The sequence below is a fragment of the Haemaphysalis longicornis genome, unplaced genomic scaffold (assembly GCF_048455015.1).
Source record: "Haemaphysalis longicornis isolate Haplotype H1 unplaced genomic scaffold, Haemaphysalis longicornis Haplotype H1 scaffold_7, whole genome shotgun sequence".
In the NCBI taxonomy this organism is placed as follows: Eukaryota; Metazoa; Arthropoda; class Arachnida; order Ixodida; family Ixodidae; genus Haemaphysalis; species Haemaphysalis longicornis.
Window position 1 is genome coordinate 142,600,891 of NW_027526422.1, and position 18,843 is coordinate 142,619,733.

Sequence of the window (18,843 nt, forward strand, 5' to 3'; positions counted from 1 at the left end):
CTCCCCGAAAAGATGACTGCATAAAACACTGTGTGAAAACGAAGATTAACATTCGAAAATGTGCAACTGTGTAATTAAGTACCTGTATTTTCACAAGGATGCAGAATTTGGGGAAAGAAGATATTGATTTATTATAAAAGCGTAAATGCAAGAAATTGTTTGGAAAAAAGTTTGAAACGTGAAGTGTGACGAAAACTACAAGAAGTACAATCCTTAAAAAACAATTCACAAAATCTAAAATATCCATCTTATACACCACTTTCACTGAACAAAAAAGTTTAATAAAAGGCCCAGAAAAGTTCTTGTAAATGGGAATATAAGTAGCGAATATAGTACATAATGTATGCATTTTTACAACAATGTAGAACTGGCGAAGGTATCATCCTTATATAGCGTAGATGCTCGTAATAGGCCGGACTACATTTTGAAGCAGAAAGCAGGAAAAAAGAAGACTTGAGGATACTACAAAAATGAACTAGCGTGATCAAAAATATTAGTCTGTAAATTACCCTGAAAAAACGTAACGCAAACAAAAAAAAACGGAAAAGAGCGTTGAAGAAAGGAACAAAAAGGAAGAAATTGGCAACTCGTGTAACAGCCAGCGTTATTGCGAAAGTGCCTGCGGCATTTCTTTAGTGTTAGTTATAAAGAAAAGCAGCCAAGTCATGTTTGTAGCACGCAGGCATTTATCAAAATGCATATAAATGAAACGTAATGACTTGCAGCTCGTGTAAAAATATTGTAAATGACATTATAACTTTCGTTTCTCATGCCTGCATAAACCAACATTCCATTAACAGGACTGGATAGTGGGAACCAAGCTGCATTATTCCAGCACGTACCGTGATCCTAATTTATGACGGTCGAATTTTGAGCATCCATCGACGTGTAAGCTTGTTCTTAACTCTACGCAACACTGTCTCCCTGCCACCGTGGTTTCCACCAGAGGATTTCCAACAAAATAGTAGCCGGTGCAAAACGTTGATCATTATGTGCCCGGAGTCTATGAACACTGAATTGCTGAGGGGCAATTTCTCGAGTACGCATGCTTGTCTTCAGCAGAATTAAGCATGCTGGTTTGAGGATGACAGTTTCTACGCTAGTTTCAAGCAATATACCTCGAAAACATTAGTGGAGCAGCACCGCCAGAAAAAGAAACAAGACTTTCCTGTAATGTGCATCGATGGTACAGCAAACCCGGTCTGTACCTTGCAATTACTCGAGTTTCTGAACACGGTCCAGCAAAATATAGGTAGATTGTTCGAACAAAAAGCGCAAATGTTACCCAATTTCTCAACACCGTTTAGTTTAAACGAGCTGCAATTATACTCCAAGATGGGTACTGCTAAACGAAGCTATTCAGATATATCCCTACTGCAACTCGCACAGTTACTCTAATGAGACTTTCTGTCAACAGCATATCTTCATTTATTCATTCGAAACCAAAACGACGGTGCATTAACTCCTTTTAATCAACAAAACGGACGTTAAGCCTTGTACTTTACAATGTCTACTGGAGACCTGCTTAGAAGTCTCAGGACTTTTTATCTACAATACGTAACAACATCAACATACCGAAAACCAAAGCAGTGCTTATTCTCGGAGATAATAAGACTGCCCGTTCTCCATGGCCCTACCTGCCGAAAACAAAGATAGGCCTGTTTCAGGTGCAAGCAATTTGTAATTCTAATATTTTGATTTTTATCTAGTTCGTCTCAAAAACGTCAACGGAACCCACCAGAGCTAGAGATATTTCTCCAGACAGCTCTCCATTACCGGCTACCATAGATGCAATATGATCCTTCAACTTCCGAGAACCTTTGGTAAAACCAGAACATTATCTTACTCCCCATTTTGTAATGTTCAGTGTAATGTTAAGATACTCACCCGTCTCACCAATGTGGGGTGCCTTTCACTACGCCAATTCGTCACCCGTCATTGACACAAAAAATGTTTTTTTGAGTAGATCTATCACAATCGAAACTGGCAGTCGGTTATTGAAACAGTGCGTGCACTTTTGAAAGACTCCCAGCATGAATGTCAAACTTCTTCACGGGTGATGTGCTTTCTGGAGAGTTAAAAGTGATCGAACGGCCTAAGACCTTACCGCGAGCTCTGCATCTTAGATACAGTCCTAACAAAGCAGCCACCGAAAACACCATTCACCTTCCACAAGAAGAGGTTATCTGAAATCGTCCAAGATACTGGCACAACTATCAGAGTAAGTCGGCTGATTGACCAGCATTCTAGCTAGAGTGATACTCAATGCCACATGACCAGGATGTGACCAAGACCCCGCACTCCTTCAACGGTCACCCTGAAATCTCATACAAACACTCGAGGATGTGAAGAGCTGCTGCCACCACACACCGCCCTCGTTTGCCAGACTGGCTAGCAAGGCCTAGATAAAAATATACTACCGTACTGCACTAGAACGCACAATTGGGCTAGATTATCTTGCTGTTGAAAGCGCTCACGAAACAGGAACGAAGGTCGAAAGAAGCTAGGCCGTCTTTTTTTTCCTTTCCCTGTTTCGTGGGGCGCTTTCAACACAAAGGTCAACCGTACCGACGGGAAACAGCCCACTTCAATTGCAAATAATATACCTGCTCGGAAACCGACGAAGCGACTGACATAATTCTTTCCAACATCGATGGCTATTTGCTGTAGCACTTATTGTACCACATTATTTATACTGGAGCTCACATCACCACCATCCGCAGCGGAAAACGTCAAAACTAGTATTCATCACACCAAGCCAATTAGTGTCTCCATCTTTAAACGTAAGAATGATATCACTCTTCAATTTAAGTTAAACTGTTGTAACTGTTATTACGTTAACTTTTCAAACTCTTCATTTGAAACGAGGTCCTAATACAGTAGAACCCCGCTGTTACTTTCCTCACTGTGGCGTTTTACCGGCTGCTATTTTGTTTGTCATCGGTCCCGGCAGAGCTCCTGTAGGATATAATGTACTGCGAACCCCGCTGCGACGTCGCAACTGTGGGCCCGTTCCCGTATGATGCGTCGCAACCTGATACTCTGAAGCCGCTTGGGCACCGCCATTTTGGCCTTTGATGAATCTTGGCCAGGCTTTGTTACTGAACGAGCTACAAGAAGCCGCAAGCAGGTTGAGGAGGTCGTCACTACATGACCATCCGTCGAAAGTGCTATCACCATCATCACTGTGCATGCAACAGAAGTTTCACTTCGGAATGCCGGGAGTGCGTGATGATGTCGCCGCTGCACTGTTGTAATGATGCCGTGCTGCGCTTTTAGATTACGTCAGTTGGCAAAGAGCACGGCCTTCCAGTACTGCAGCGTGGGTCGGTGCTGCGGGTAGCGTTGAGATTTCAGGGGCCTTAGTTGAGATCAGTCTTGGCGCGTCGTCGGCTGCTCCTTCGTTGCTAATCTCGGTGCTTTCTACACCACCCATACCATCACCTGCGCCAGGTTTGTCCCACAGAGGCCCATTATTTTGGCAGGACGCAACACTCCCTTTTGGTGGTTTTCTGCATGACTTTGGCGTCTTTGTTTCGGCAGGTGCTCAGGTACGTTAGGGGGATAGGGGGAATAAAGGGCACCGCGCTTTCCCTCGGGGTACACCTGCCTTGCGTAATCTATAGTTGGACCGTTCACTATGTGTTTGCAACAGTTCGCAAGAATGTCTGAACGATGTCTGAACGTGTTCACAAAGATGTCTGCAGGCTCACAATGAACGTCAAACCTGTAAGTTTGTAACGAAACCTTGAATTTTTCCCGCGGAATCGCGCTTTCCAACGCCTCCAAACTGTTAGGATTCAATGGCGCCTTGAAGACATTCCGCGGCAAGGACTTCGCCGCCGCCGAAGCAATCCGGAACGGCAGCGTGGCGGGCAGCACCTCAACAAAAGTGCCGCTCCGACGCTTCACATATCCACTAAAATATGTATGCACGATTACAGCATAGAGTTAATGCGTTAATACTGACGTGATGGCAACAATGGAGCTCAAGATAGGGGGAAATTTACCGACACCAGCTGGCGCCGGCCATTTTTGTGGCTCTCTTAAGTATTCCCGGGTGTTACGTTTTGTTTTCCCACTCCCAGGAAAAACGTATTAACGGGGTTCCACTGTACTAAGTATTACGCGTGCCTTGTACAAACATGTCACTACTCAGGATAATCCACTTCCAAATAAAAAACGGCTGCTTACTTCAGCGACCGCTTAATTCCCCTGTATCATTCTTTCGTTTACCTCAAAGGGTCATTCTAGAAGGTTTGACATTCAGCCACTTTAAGCTCTATGAAACAGGCGGCTGCCGTCACACAGGTAAATTGCAGATTTTCTACCCAATTCGAGACTCTTGTATGTGGGGAAAGCCCTAAATTTCATACTATTGTAATGGGAAATCAGCGAAAACCTAAATATTTTATCATTTACTCTGTCCTTTTCAAACTCGGCCTCTTGAATTGCCGTCCCTAAGGGCCATCTATCACACACCTCGGTCACCTTACGCCGACATTACCGCCACATGGACAAACACTGACTTCATTGTTAACAACCAAGTCTCCCTTGAACAGGTCACCTACGTCGTTAACGGTTACGCTTCTCAGTCGGCATTCAGTACTCCCCCAAATCAAAATTCATCAACGTTTGTAAACACCGCCTGCTCTTCAAATAGAATAGATTTGTATCCACTTTGACGGGTTTAGTATACGAACCACCTTCTCACTGGCAGCCATCGTTGAAAAGAGTACAAACTTGTCCTATTTTAGAGAACTTGCCCTTTGTAGATTACTCAGCCGAATTTTATCCACTAAAGGTGCTGTTCTTCCCGAAAAAGGCAAAAATAGAAAGGCATGTTGTACAGCGCACTGAGGTAACATATCGTATGCAAAAGAGACGTAATTTCGGCAAGCACTGATGTTCATCAGTGTGTTAAATTCAAGTTAGCATTGAAGTGATACGGTAAAACGTAACTGACAGCGCCACTACAATCGCTTTGTTGTGAATCTTGGTGGTGGCTTACTTCTGCGAATCTTCCCATTGACACCTTGACAACTTGTCTCTTACAATCCGGTCTTCAAAACACGGTGTCCGAACTTTACCAAGGACATGTTCCACGATGAAATCTCCGCCCCTCACAAACACCTGCGTTCCTAGCCGTGCTCAAAAGTCTTCACTTCCCGTGTCCGCGATCCACTTCCCCTCAGCTTCTACCTTGATCATTTCTGACGTCAATTCCGGGTTAGTTTCAAAATAAAACACGTAGACTCACTCTAAATCCGGACTTCTATAATTGAGTCACCAGACATATTGCCACGAAGCCAAAGACGACGCAGTTGTCTTCAAAGAAAATAAGTTTATTGGAGCGAGATTGTGCTCCCCTAACAACTCACAGAATACACAGGTGGCGAAACAGCAGTCAACAAAGTGACGTGTGCGGGCGAGCGTCGAGAGTCGAATACCGCGGCGTCTGCTCTGCAGGCTTTTATCTTTCGGCGTCAGTGTTTCTCGAACCGTCGATTTACATCCAGAACAAAGAAGATTATTCTAGGCTGTTCACGTTAGTTCGGAATGCTCTCCGTATCAGAAGAGATAAGACACGCGGCATGGAAAAAAAGAATGGAACACGCGCTTCCCTTGGCACACAGATAACACAGACCGGCGCAGCCGGGCGGTAAAAGCAAAACATAAACAAACCCAATGCATGGTTCGTGGCATTACACCCCCCCCCCTCTAAGAGTGCATCGACCCGATGCTAAGATAAGCGGCAGTCCGAACAAACAAAAAATAAAAGTCCGTCATCGTGCGTAGAAAGGTTTTGAGCGAACCACGCGGACGACTTCGGGTCGCGTGCGTCGTTGTCATGTGCCGGAATCACCATTGGGGATCACTGCGTAGATAAGTTGGCCAACACCTCGTAGAATCTGGTAGGGTCCCAAATAGCGTGGTAGAAGCTTCTCACTCAGTCCGCGTCGTCGGATGGGAGTCCAAACCCACACACGACCCCCTGGGTGGCACTCGGCGTCTCGGCGTCGGAGGGTGTAGCGGCCCGCGTCCACCAGCTGCTGGTTCGTTGTACGAAGTCGAGCGAGCTGGCGGGCCTCCTCCGCACGCTGAAGGTATCCTTAGACGTCGAGGTTGAGGTCGTCGTCTTCTACATGCGGAAGCATGGCGTCAAGCATCGTAGTCGGCCGTCTTCCGTAGACAAGTTCGAACGGTGTCATCTGTGTAGTGTCTTGGATAGCCGTGTTGTACGCAAACGTGACATATGGGCACACTTAGTCCCAGGTTTTATGTTCAACATGGACGTACATGGACAGCATACCCGCAGTCGTCTTGTTCAAACGTTCCGTTAGTTCGTTCGGTTGGGGGTCGTAGGCCATCGTTCTTCGGTGAGCCGTGTTGCTGTAGCATAACATTCCTTGCATCAGCTCGGAAGTAAAGGCCGTTCCGCGGTTCATGATTAGAACTTCAGGGGCTCCATCCTACGCTCCTAATCATCTGACAACAGAAGGCGTCACCTTTGACTGGACGACAGAACCGAAAACGGCGTTCGATGAACTCAAACTGCTACTACAAACAGCTCCTTCACTAGGGAATTTTTACGCAAGCTTGGTTCTGTACTTATTCAGAAACAAAATGTGACTGAGAAAGTCATTGCGTATGCTTGTCAAACCCTCTCGTGGGCTAAAACCAAGTATTCATCCACGGAGAATGAGTTCCTAGCGGTGGTGTGGTCGATGGCAAAGTTCTGCCCATATTTGTATGGAAGCCCTTACTAAGTTGTTACCGACCATCATTCACTGTGCTTGTTGGCACACTTGAAGTACTTACTGGACGACGCAATTGATGGAGCGTCTAATTACAAGTCAGAGATTTCGGTGACCCACGAGCCGGTTGGAAAGCAGAAGAACGCCGACTGCTTGTCAGATGCTTCTGCAGAATCAGCGCCGGTGGACAAGAATGATGGCGAGGACAGCTTCCTGGGAGCAGTGAACGCAACGGACATGAACGTGAACTCCCAGTCCTTCAGTGCGCGATGAAACACTCGCATAGAAAAACATGGCCCCCCGGGTCTCATTCGCCTTTTACTTTCCACTCAGCATTCGGCACGGCGCCCTATATAAGAAAAACGTCACCTGGTGAAACACCATGGCGTCTTGTTCCGGCCAAAGGCATTTCCCAGGAAGTTTGGAAGCCTGTCGTTATTATCCCAGCAATGAAACCTTAGCTATATTGGCACAGTTTCAGGGCTATGAGAAGAATGCTGCTGGGCGCTAGTCGCGAATACCGTATCAGGAACACTGGAACTTTCCATGAGTGTCAAAAACCGTAGACACTGTACTTGCGGTGTGCACGCTTTCTGCGCAGTTACAAGATATTTACTTACAAGAAATGGACTTACATTGCATATTTCGTAACTAAGCATCGGTAAATTGGGGGATCTTTATATTGACTGATTACCTAAGCCTCTATGCGACGTGGAAAGCCCTACAGTGAGGAACAGCAGCCGACGTGGGGAACTTCCTGACCGAATCGATTGTACTACGGCACGGCGCTCCTTAGGTTATTAATACTGACAGAGGATCCGCATTAATTGAGCAACTTCCGCAAGAAATCTAATGTTCAAGGGGAACTAACCACTGCAAAACCACTTTGTACCGCCCACAAACAAATGGGGTACCCGAAAGGCTAAATGACAAAATTTCCGGCATGATTGTTTTGTATGTAGACCTAAAACACAGCAGGTGAAATGAGGTGCTTCCGTGACGAGTCACCTCGGCATACAACACGGCCGTGCCGGAAACTACCACGACTTCGCTATTTAAACTCGTGTCTCACGCGTCACTTTGCGAAAAGAATGAATTACGGACACAAAAGCATGAAGTTGAGGAGAGACTTTGTAGTAGGAAGTCATTGAGGAAGTTTAAAAAACAGACAGTACAAGTGTTAGAAAAACATACAAAAACCCCAAATATCTTTCAGCTATTAATCTACAACCCTGTGCTCGCGTTCTATCTATTGGTCTCTATCGGTTCTCAAAGTCCATTTTCATTCCGTACTTTTTTGTTGCTTTGTTCCAACGGATCGGTGCGGCAGTCAGGTGTCTAGTGTCGCTGAGGTGGCTACGGGGGTGCACCACCATGAACACAATGACGGGGCCACCGGGACGAAGGCGCTGGTGGGTGGGTGCCCATGCACGACGGTGCAGAGGCCAGCAGGGCGGAGCTGCTCTTGTCCAGGCGCACTAAGGTCGACTTCTTGGTAGGCCAGCGGGGCAGTAACGATGGTGCTTTGCGGTTTCCTAAGCCTCGGGTCCCGCCTCCTTCGGGCACCTCAAACCAAAATCTCTCTTTCCAGCTGTTCCTCGTCTTCCTTCTTCTTCATCCCTCTTCTTTCTGCTCCAGCTTCTAGAAATTTCTCGCTGCTGTCTTTCTTCTTCGACAACGTTTACTTTTATTCGGTCCCTGGTTCCTGACATCGTGAATGGAAGGAGGTAACTACCACGTTGGATGCGATGCTGCCTCTTAAACCGGTCAAGACCACAGGCTGTGATTAGCAACTCCTGTGCCAACGCGGAGAAGAGGCCCGTCAACTACCCACAACACGGTACGCGACCAGCTGCGCATAAATTCCCATCGATGCAATCTTCGTTGTTGGGAAGTACAGTTCAACACCGGCGACAAAGTACGAATACTGACACCGATACGTCGTTTGGGCCTCAGCGAAAAGCTCTCAAACAGCTACTTTATTCCCTACAAAATAACTGGCTGCGTCAGTGAATTGACCCGTTCAGACACAAACGTACTCAAACCAGCGGTCACTGCATGCAGGGGGGGTGCATGTTTTGCTGCTAAAACCATTTCTGTATTGCTAGTACAATGAATAAATCGAAAGCTTTCTTTTGTGTTTGTCCTCAGCCCTATTGAGGCGATACAGCTTATCTGAGGAATTATAATGTCACATGCTGCGACACAGCACTCATTTTGTTGAGACCGGGGAGCGCCAGTGACCACCTGAACAACGCCATGGCATCCGATCGCCCTCAAACGGAATTTGTGTGATGGTAGCACACGCAACTGCACCGAGGGGCGACCAGCGCAGGGCACGTGGAGGCGTTTGATGGAACTCAAACGAGCAACGCTTTCGTAGTGCCGCACAGCTCGCTCTGGACGCCGGCCATCTTGTTGGCGTCTACACAGATTTGCATGCGCAACTTCGTCCAATAAAACAGTTCATTTGGTCTACCTTTTCTATCTGTCTCCTTATCATTTGTCTCAATATAATAATAGAAGAGAAGCATAATGCAAACTTCTACCTTCCCTACCCAATCTTGCAAACTTTAAGCTGAGATAACCTACTGCGTCTACCTAAGCCGAAGCTGTGAAGCGCGGTGGTATATCAAAGTAAGCTTTGGATGAAGAGGTTGGGCAAGACAAAAACGCCGCCCCATGAGCAGAAAGGCAGGCGCTTCATGGACTGAACCCCGCCCTGCTTCACCGCCCCCCCCCCCCGTGCCGACGTAAAGCAACACTTACGGCAATAATATTGCATTCTAGATATATATCCCTCTCTTAACGAATACGTTGTGGAAACAGTTGATGATATTCTCTCAACGAGCTTACGAATGAACGTGAACGACAGAAGAACCTGAAATAAATGCAGTGCCTTACACCGCAAGGTATCGCATGTGTCTCAATAACATTTTTCATGAGGTATCTCTAATTCACAGTCTACTACTTACTTAAATTGAAGTTAACCACTCTTCCGTAATTTAACGAGAATTATTTCTTTCTTATGTTTAATTGTTGCGAATATAATTCATAACATTAACACTACATACGCTACATGCAGTGATGGTACCAAAGTAATATATGTTTGGTAGACATTTCGAAATGCGTGAGGACTTTGTCGCTATTTAACGCCAAATTTAGGCTAGGGCTACAGTGCCCTGTGGTGCCTTGCCTCAATTTGGCGATGGAGAGCAGTGGCGTGCTTAATAAAGAAGCGAGCTCTAGAATCCCTCAAAACTCGAATGGTGTTCCGCCCAGTCATGCACAAAAGCACGCAAATAAAAACGTGTTTTCAGTTAACTCTAGTCGAACTTCAGGCGATGTCCCCAGTTCAAGTCTGACTCTGCTTCGAAAACATGGGCACGGTGTCTCACGCACTTTTTTCGTATACCATGCCAAGGATGCCTACTGCTCTAACCACTTCGGTGATTACGTTTGCTCCCTTTAGTGGGATAATATGATGGCCATCGCTTCTTTAGTTGCCAAGAAGCGCAGGAATTTTGTCGCTGTTATTCCAGTTGGTTGCTTTTTTTCCTCCACGCTAAAGGGAACAGTTAGAAGTACGTTTGCCGTTTGCAGCGTTTCACGACACGTGAAATGTACGCAAAGAACACGAAACCGCTCACCGTTAGTATTCCCCTGGTAGAGCTTCATACGGCAGGTGTCGACTTCGCAGGGAGGAAGTGTACCCAGGACGATATTGTCTTAAACCTGTGGTGGCGGGGTAGTATCTAATGTCTGCTGAAAGCTAGGAAATAAGTACTGATGTAGTAAAATTGCAACTGTATTAGGACTTGATATATTACGCATTCAACTGTGCCTTTTGTTTGGAGGCACATTTTAAAAAGTCCTAGCGAAAACCCTAATTTTGTCATAGCTATGACTAACACCAAATCAACTATTCTATGAGCACGCTGCATATCTCGTTAAGGAGCATAAAATATAAGCATCGCACAACAAACTTAAAAAAATACCGGCGTTTCTGTCTCATTAACTATTATGAATCCAAGGCTTTCCTTACAAACCATTACGAGAGCGCGCATGAACACCGTTCACGACACCATTGTTAAAATTAGGAAAAGATACTTTCACGTACGGCAAAATATTAATAACGCACAATATCGACAAAATTGTCAGTGGCCGCCGCATTTCTTTCGCGTTAGCTTAGAACGTTTCACAGTGGAGCTGTCTAGGCCGAGGGTTATCTGTCCGTCGCACTAAAAAACATCGAAGTCTCAAGAACCCCATACATTCATGCGTAAAACCAGCAACCAAACCACTGGACCACCACAGAACCCCGACTGGTACCGGGTTACCAGTGGCGGGTAACAATAACGTGTGCAGCCAATTGGAAAGAAAAAAAATGACGAAGCATGCACCACGCAAAGCTAAAGAACCAGATGAGCTGGGAATAGACCAGGATTCTTCCACTCGGGATTCGCTGTCAGTGTGGCGGACCAACCGAAACGGCTTTATAAGGTGAAACTTGGACTCAGCGTCAACACTTAGCCCAGCCTACCAAGAACATCGCGAAACCTTACAAATGGTACCAGAACATAGCACCACCATGCCAGACTGAGCAAAACCATAAGCATCGAAGTATACCTACAGTTACGCTGTTTTTCTTAGCGTTGCACCACTAGTGCAAGCTGTTCCATGTGTTCTCATTCCAGTACGTACAACAACGTAACTTTGCACTCCACCTAATCTACGTGTTCATCTGTGCTAACGTATTTTTCGTAATTCTGTTCGCCTTTTGTTGTTTTGTGCAATTTGTATGAATATGTTAATTCATGATTGCAATGTCTGAGTGAAGTGCGTGACGCTGCCTCGTGCATTACTGTCGCAGTTTTCAATCATCTCAAAAGCTCAACCCGTTGTCTCAATGTAATATGTTTACGGACATGACCCAAAATGCTTTTGAGGTTCTCTGGCACCCGCCTTGAAGACCCTACCAAGTACCATTTTTCACATAAAAACAACTGGCCGCGAGTCTTCTTTCCCCGCTGTAAACGACGTCTGAAAACGATAATCTTGTCTCTACCCTGCGGTGTAACACACCTTTCTCTGTCTACCTACCACCCCGCAGGTTCCTTACCACCCCGGTCGTTCCTGTGAAGGTTAATGCAGTGAAGAGTATCTAAATTCATTGAGGGTTCATGCACTACACTGCTCGTGAAACCCCTGTGGGAGAGCTCACGGCTGGCATGTCATTTCGCAATACGGTGATTTTTATTAGAAGCAGGAATAACCAATCTATCTTGTATTCTTGAACTGATGAACGCTGTGTTCACCATTATGTATTAAAACTTTGGTCGCGAACACCTGAGGCTTCCATCATTGCAATGCCATTAATGGCTTGGAATGCTTGTTGCCCCCCTACACTTGTTGTTGGGCAGTTGTTCTAGCGTTTGTCCTCCCGCCAGAAGCAAGTGACGAGCAGAAACAGAGATAGAAAAACAGAGAGGGACGGAAATTTCAGGAAGGGGGTAACGGCGCGCAAAAACGACGACACACAAGGAAGAGAATTCAGGACAAGCGCTGAACTACCACTGATTTTTTATTCTGAAATGAAAGACATATAAAGCAAGAAACATCCAATAACAAGGCGCGGCAAATATGACGTCAGCACTTATCCCACGCCGTGCCTCCTACGATCATTGCTCAAGGTACTGTTTTTCGCTTTCTGCGAGCACAACAGATGGCATGCTGACGAGGTTCTGATCAAGCCCGTCAATTTCGCATGCCTCGATAACGTTTGCGTATGCCTCCCCTCTTATCTAGCAATCAGTGAGCACACCCCGAACAGCGGAACGCAGCCACAATCTTTGCAGTGCGCAGTTAGGTGGCCCAAAACAACCGTCTTTCCTACGACGTTTTTATTCATTGATTGTGACGTTTAACGCGCCGACGCAACGCAGGCGATGAGGTGCGCCGTAGTGGAGGGCTCCGGATTAATTTTGACCACCTGGGGATCTTTATCGTGCGCCGAAATCTCGTACACACGGGCGTTTTTGGTTTTCGCCTCCATCAGAAAAGCGGCCGCCACGGCCGGGAATCGAACCCGCGACCTAGTGCTCAGCAGCGCAACTCCTTAGCCACTGAGCCACCGCGGCGGATACGACGTTTTTATGCTCCCTCAGCTTGTCGTTAAGGCATCTACCAGGTATGGCCGATATACGTTTTTTTCCAGAATCCAATCGGGAAGAATAAATAACGCCCTCATCATAATGAAGAAATCTTTCCCTGAGTTTCTTTGAGCAGCCCGCACTTTCTCTGCCACCGCCATTCACCATCGGACACAGCTTAGAAAGCTTGTTAGGGGCAGACAAAATTACTTGCGGGTACTCTTGCGTGTACCCAGCAGAGAACAGGCGGTTAACCGGAGCCCTGAATTTTTTTCTGCTGTATGTATACATGATTTCGAAACGGAATTTTTAGACACGACTTGACAATGCTCCGTTTTACCAGTTTTGTGTGGTAGAAGGCATAAGAATAAGAAAGCAGCAGTCTTTACGCACCACGCTCGTACACCCAGCACACATGTTCTTGAATAAAATAAACCTGATATGAAGAAACTCCAGAGAACCGTCCAGTGGAACCCCATGCGTCAATTTCTAGGGCGCGAGACAGTCGTTGAAAATCCGCAAAATACTGGGAAGTGATTCGTCAAAGTTAACGATGTTGCAATTTACAGCTATCAGATAGTCGTCCACATACCTAAAAGCGCGTTTTACATTCGACCCATATAAACACCCACTTAAAACACTATCGTGATAGGTTAAAAACAAGTCACCTAAAATAGGCATGGCGAATGACCCGATTCAGGTCGCGTTTTTTTTAATGAACGTGCCCCGTTGGTACAAAATCAACGTTGATGTACGGTAAAAGTTTAGAAGCTCTCAAAATACAGTGTCCCTCATACTAGCAGAGTTCTGGAATCCCACAACACCATGATTGTCAATTGCGCTTTAAACGCAATTTAAAACCTCTTTCAGAGAAAGTGAACAAAAAATGTCCTTAATATTGATGCAAAGCGCTCAAGCCCTTCGTCGTTTGCTTTCACAAAGTCTATTACTTCGTCAGAGTTTCTGATTATACCATCATTTCAAACTACTAAAAGTCTGAGCTTTTGCTGCAAGAATAACGCGAGGGGCTTTTGCGATGCCCCGTTCTTCGAGACAATGGCGCGATACGAGGAATCTGGTTTGTGGGTTTTCGCCGAGAAAAATACGTTCAAGCTTAAGCTTTTTTTGTTTTCTATGGAGAGTGCCATGGACTCTAGCTCCATATTTTCACAGCGGCTCAGAGTGTCTTTTTTAACTTTTGCGAGCTTTACTTCGTTACAGCTAATGAGAAGGGCGCTGATGGAGCCATTTGCTTTATTCCGAAAGTCAGGGCCAGTTAAAACCGCGAAGCCACCTTCCTTTTCTGCCTGAGCAAAATACAATTTATTCTGGCGTAAAATTACAACAGCGCGACTCACGGGGAAGCTGCACGAAGGCAGTTTTTTCCTCCGTTAAACCGGTTTGCACTGCTTCAAACCATGTGTAAAACCCTCCCTGAAACCCTTTGTAACAGCCTTTCATCCTCTCAAAAACACTCCTTAAAACACTCTGTAGTGCCCTTTCATTAGGTGGTATGGTAAAGGTCGCAAAAGTTAAAACAGATGCTCGAAGCCTCTGTGAAAGTATGAAGCTAGAGTCACTGGCACCCTCCATAGCCAGCAAAGAAAGCTTAAGCTTGAACGCATTTTCTCGGCGAAAACCCACAAACCAGTTTTCCCGTATCGCGCTGTTTTCTGGAAGAACGGGGCATGGCAAAAGCCCCTAGCGTTATTCTTGCAGCAAAAGCTCAGGCTTTCAGTAGTTGCGGATCCCTTTATGATGAAATACTCTGACGAAGTATTAGACTTCTTGAAAGCGAACTACTAAACGAAGAGCTGTTAGCAATTCCGATCGATATTATGGACCTTTTTATTATCTTCCTCTGAAATAGCTTTTAAACTGCGTTCAAGGCCAATTGACAACCACGGTGTTGTGGGCTTCCAGAACTCTGCTGGTATGACGGAGGCTGCCTTTTTAGAGCTAAAGTTGTACTGTACACCAACGTTCATTTCGTGGCAAGGGAGCACGTTAACTAAAAAAACGGGATCTGCATCGGGTCATGCATCCCGCCTTATTTGAGGCTACTTGGTTTTAGGAAATAATGGAGTAAATAATTCGAAAAATGAGCAGTGAAAGGTCATCGCTGATAGGATGGAAGATGAAATCAATAAATACCCAGACAAGAATTGTGATTACGACAAAATGATTGCGTTCATAAAGTAAAAGATGAATGAAGCAAAGCAACGAAACCGATGTAAAGGAAAGATAAATCAGAGTAGCTGGTTGAATGAGGAAATAAAAGAGCCTAGTGACCAGCGCAAAAAGGCGTCGAGAAAATATAGATACGCAAAAAGAGCTGGTATGGAACTCTAGGTAGTGAAAGAAAAATGAGACACCTAGCAGGAAAAAAACTACAAGTGCAGAAAATGGTGCCAGTAATCATCAAGCAGAAAAGCGAACAATAGATGGTAGAAATGCTAACGAAGGGCAAAAGCGCTTCCAAGAAATTTTTGAGCCATGTAAAAGTACTAAGCTCAAAAACAATATCCATAAAAATTCTTGATTGATGAGGAGGGGAGACATTTAGAAGGAGAGCACGCGTTGGCACATATTTATCACGTGATTAGCGAGAAATGTAGGACAAAAGAGGTAGGGAAGCCTGTACCGATAATATCAGCGCCACAGAAAACTGCGGAAAGGAAACCAAGCTTCAGCAACGTTGACTGGAAAAAAGCAGAGCAAAAGGGTTCCCCCCATACAACAGTGGGCCCGGACGGAATACCAATGCAACTAATAAGGCTGTTCGGCCCTAAAAGTAAGGCATCGTTTATGAGGGCAATAGATGAGCTGATACAAACGAAACAAATACCGGAGGACTGGCTAGAAAGTAGTATGAATTTAATATATAAATTCAGAGGCAAAAAAGCCAGTATTGTTTCATTAAGACCACTTACAGTAACGTCAGTGGTGAATACATTCGTAAAGCAGGCGATAAAATCATAAATTCAAGCATAAATAGAAGAAAATGAAATCCTTGGGGAACTCCATATTCGATTTAGACAAGCCAGGTTATTGAATGATCATTTGTTCGTGGTAACGCAATGCATTGAGATTGCGAAAGTGCAGAATAGGCCATTATGGATTACAACGTAAACAGATAACTGCTGTGGAGAATACTGAAACTCCAGCGATTAGATGTCGAGTTAATACAGTTCCTTATAGCAATCTATAAAGATAATAAAGTGCACCTTGCATGGGAAGGACAGAAATGCGCCCAGCAGGTCAGTATTCATATGAGACTGAAACAGGGATGCCCTTTCAGCCCACTACTGGTTATTCTTAACATGGCAGGGTTAGAAGAGAAACTGGAAGAACGTTAATTAGGCTTCACCTTAACGTATATGCTGCAAGGTGAAGTGGTACAACAATGTATTCCGGGAATGTTGTACGCAAATGACATTGTTCTGTTAACGGAAAAGCAGACCGATATGCAACGTCTCTTAAATATTAGCGGCCACGAAGCCTCCGACCTCGGTTGAAATCTTAGTGCAGAAAAATAGGGAATAATTGTTTTCAATGACACTACCACTGACGGAGTGCCTATCCACTATGGCGAATTACGCAGAGTGAATGAATATAAATATTTCGAAGTGTGGATAAACGAAGGGGATAACTACTTAACTCACGAGCAGCAACTTAAGGGTAAGGGAAAGCGAAACACAGGTATAACGAAGCATACAGCTCTGGGAGGGGGGCAAGTATAACAAATATTAGGTAGTGAGAGGAATGTGGAGAAGAGTAATAGTCCCGGATCGCACATTTCCGAAGGTTGTACTCCACTTAAAATTATACTTTCTATCAAGCTTTGAAGTGAACCAGAGAACAGGAGGTCGTTTGGCCTTATGCGCGCATAAAAAAACAAGTAACGAAGCAGTGCAGGAAGGTATGGGCTGGGCGTCGATGAAGGTGGAAAAGTGCAGAGTAAAATATCTTTTGAGAGGAAGTTGAGAGCAATGGATTAACTTAGGTCGGCAGCTAAGGTGTTAAGTTCCTATACTTGAAAAGTGTGGACATGCAGTGGTAAGGAAGACTAGAAGGATAACGATGAAATACGGAAAGAACAGTGGAGAATCCAAAACAGCCAAGGTAACCAAAAAACAGGCAAGGCAGATAGAAGCGGATAAATGGAGAGAAAAAACGGAAGCTAACACGTCATAAAGATGTACAGGACTGAGAAATTGGGCATCACAAAGGAAAATTTCAGAAAGGAAAATTAGTTTGTCGTATTTTGGCGATTTTCAACGACTGTCTGACGCCCTAGGAATTGACGCATGAGGTTCCACAGGAGGGTTCTCTCTAGTTTCTTCATATGATGTTTAATTTTATTCAAGAACTTGTGCGTTGGGTGTACGAGTCCCGTGCGTCAAAACCACTGCTTCCTTATTCATCCAACCCCACAAAAACTGCTAAAGCGGCGCATACTCAGGTTGTGTCTAAAAAATTTCGTTTAGAAGTCATGTGTACATACAGCAGAAAAAAGGCTTCATGGCTCAAATTAACCGCCTGTTGTCTCCTCGGTACTCGCAAGAATTGCTGACAGCAGTTACCCGTGACTCATTGAAAGCGTTAAAACGTGGTGACCAGGACTTCCCGGAGATAAAACCAAGGAAGGAAAACTTTGTGGTGGTTCCTTATATGCACAGGGTTGTGCATAACCTCAAGAGGATTGGCATGCGCGCAGGTGTTTATGTAATTTTGTTTTCCCCTAACAAGCTGTCAGAGCTGTCTGCGATGGTGAATGGCGGTGGCAGAGAAAAAGTTTGCTGCTGTAAGAAACACAGGGAACAAGTTGTTCACTGTGATGAAGCCGTCATTTATTCTCTCCCCTTGAATTGAGGAAAAACCTATATCGACCAGACGGGTAGATGAATACACAATAGTCTGAGGGAGCATAAAAACCTTGTAGGAAAAACGGTTGTTTCTGGCCACCTAGCTGCGCACTGCAAAGATTGTGCCTGCGTTCCACTGTTGGGGGAGTGCTCAGCGATTGCCAGAGAGAAAGACATGCATACGCGAGACGAGCCGTTATTAAGGCACTCAAGATCAACCGTCTTGATGAAAACTGCGTCATCATGCCATCTGTGTCGCTTTCAGAAAAAGAAAAACAGTATCTCGAGCAATGAGCGTAGGAGGCATGGCGCGGGATAAGTGCTTACGTCACATTTGTCGGGCCTTGCTATTGGATGTATCCGGGTTTATAAGCCTTTCATGGCGGAATAAAAAATCAGTTGTACTTCAGAAGTTTTCCTGCCTTATCTTGCTCCTATATTGTCGTCTTTGTGCGCTGTTAACCCCTTCATGATGCCCCACCAACTTGCCCACCACGCCATCACCGTGACCAAGGTTTATTCGTTTGAGTTGCCCACGACATAAAACGGTCTGTGAAACAAGCGAAATGACTAACAAGTCTTGGGTTTGCATCTCAGGTGCAGGTCTGAAGTCTCGGGACGAAAACTGCCTCCCAAACCTTCGAGTCGTACCAGCGAAAAAATTCAAGGAAGGACCCCAGGTAATGCCTTTTCAATAATACAGTCTGTAATGCACATTTTTTAGAGTAGTGGAGTGTAGCTGCAGTGCGAAAGCTTAGAATTGTTTTCGGTTCAGTAGCGATTGTTTCTTTTTCTACAAGCCGACTGAACGAAGGCAGTGGTGCAAAAGAGCAGTACATTTAACGTAAATATGGGAAATTTCTGACAGCTCTGCACAGTGCTTGAAAGTGCATTTTCCCTTAGCACAACCATGAATCTTCAAAATTATAAGCTAAGCAAAGAAATAGAGGTACTGTTCTGAAAGAAGCATGTTGACAATTATGCACAAAATCTGAAATTTCCAAAGAGGGTACGGAGTAGTGGAAGTCTTGACCAAAGAAAACCACGAATATACGGTTATGTTTT

General features: G+C 45.1%; 1 protein-coding gene across 1 annotated transcript in view; it reads left to right on the forward strand.

Annotated features, from left to right (window-relative positions):
- Positions 1-18,843, forward strand: part of LOC144145246 (uncharacterized) — a 329,859-nt gene that overhangs the window by 226,678 nt on the left and 84,338 nt on the right. The window contains exon 17 of the mRNA XM_077676783.1: positions 18,376-18,458. Within this exon, the coding sequence (XP_077532909.1) occupies positions 18,376-18,458 (83 nt within the window). The remainder of the gene's footprint in view (positions 1-18,375; positions 18,459-18,843) is intronic.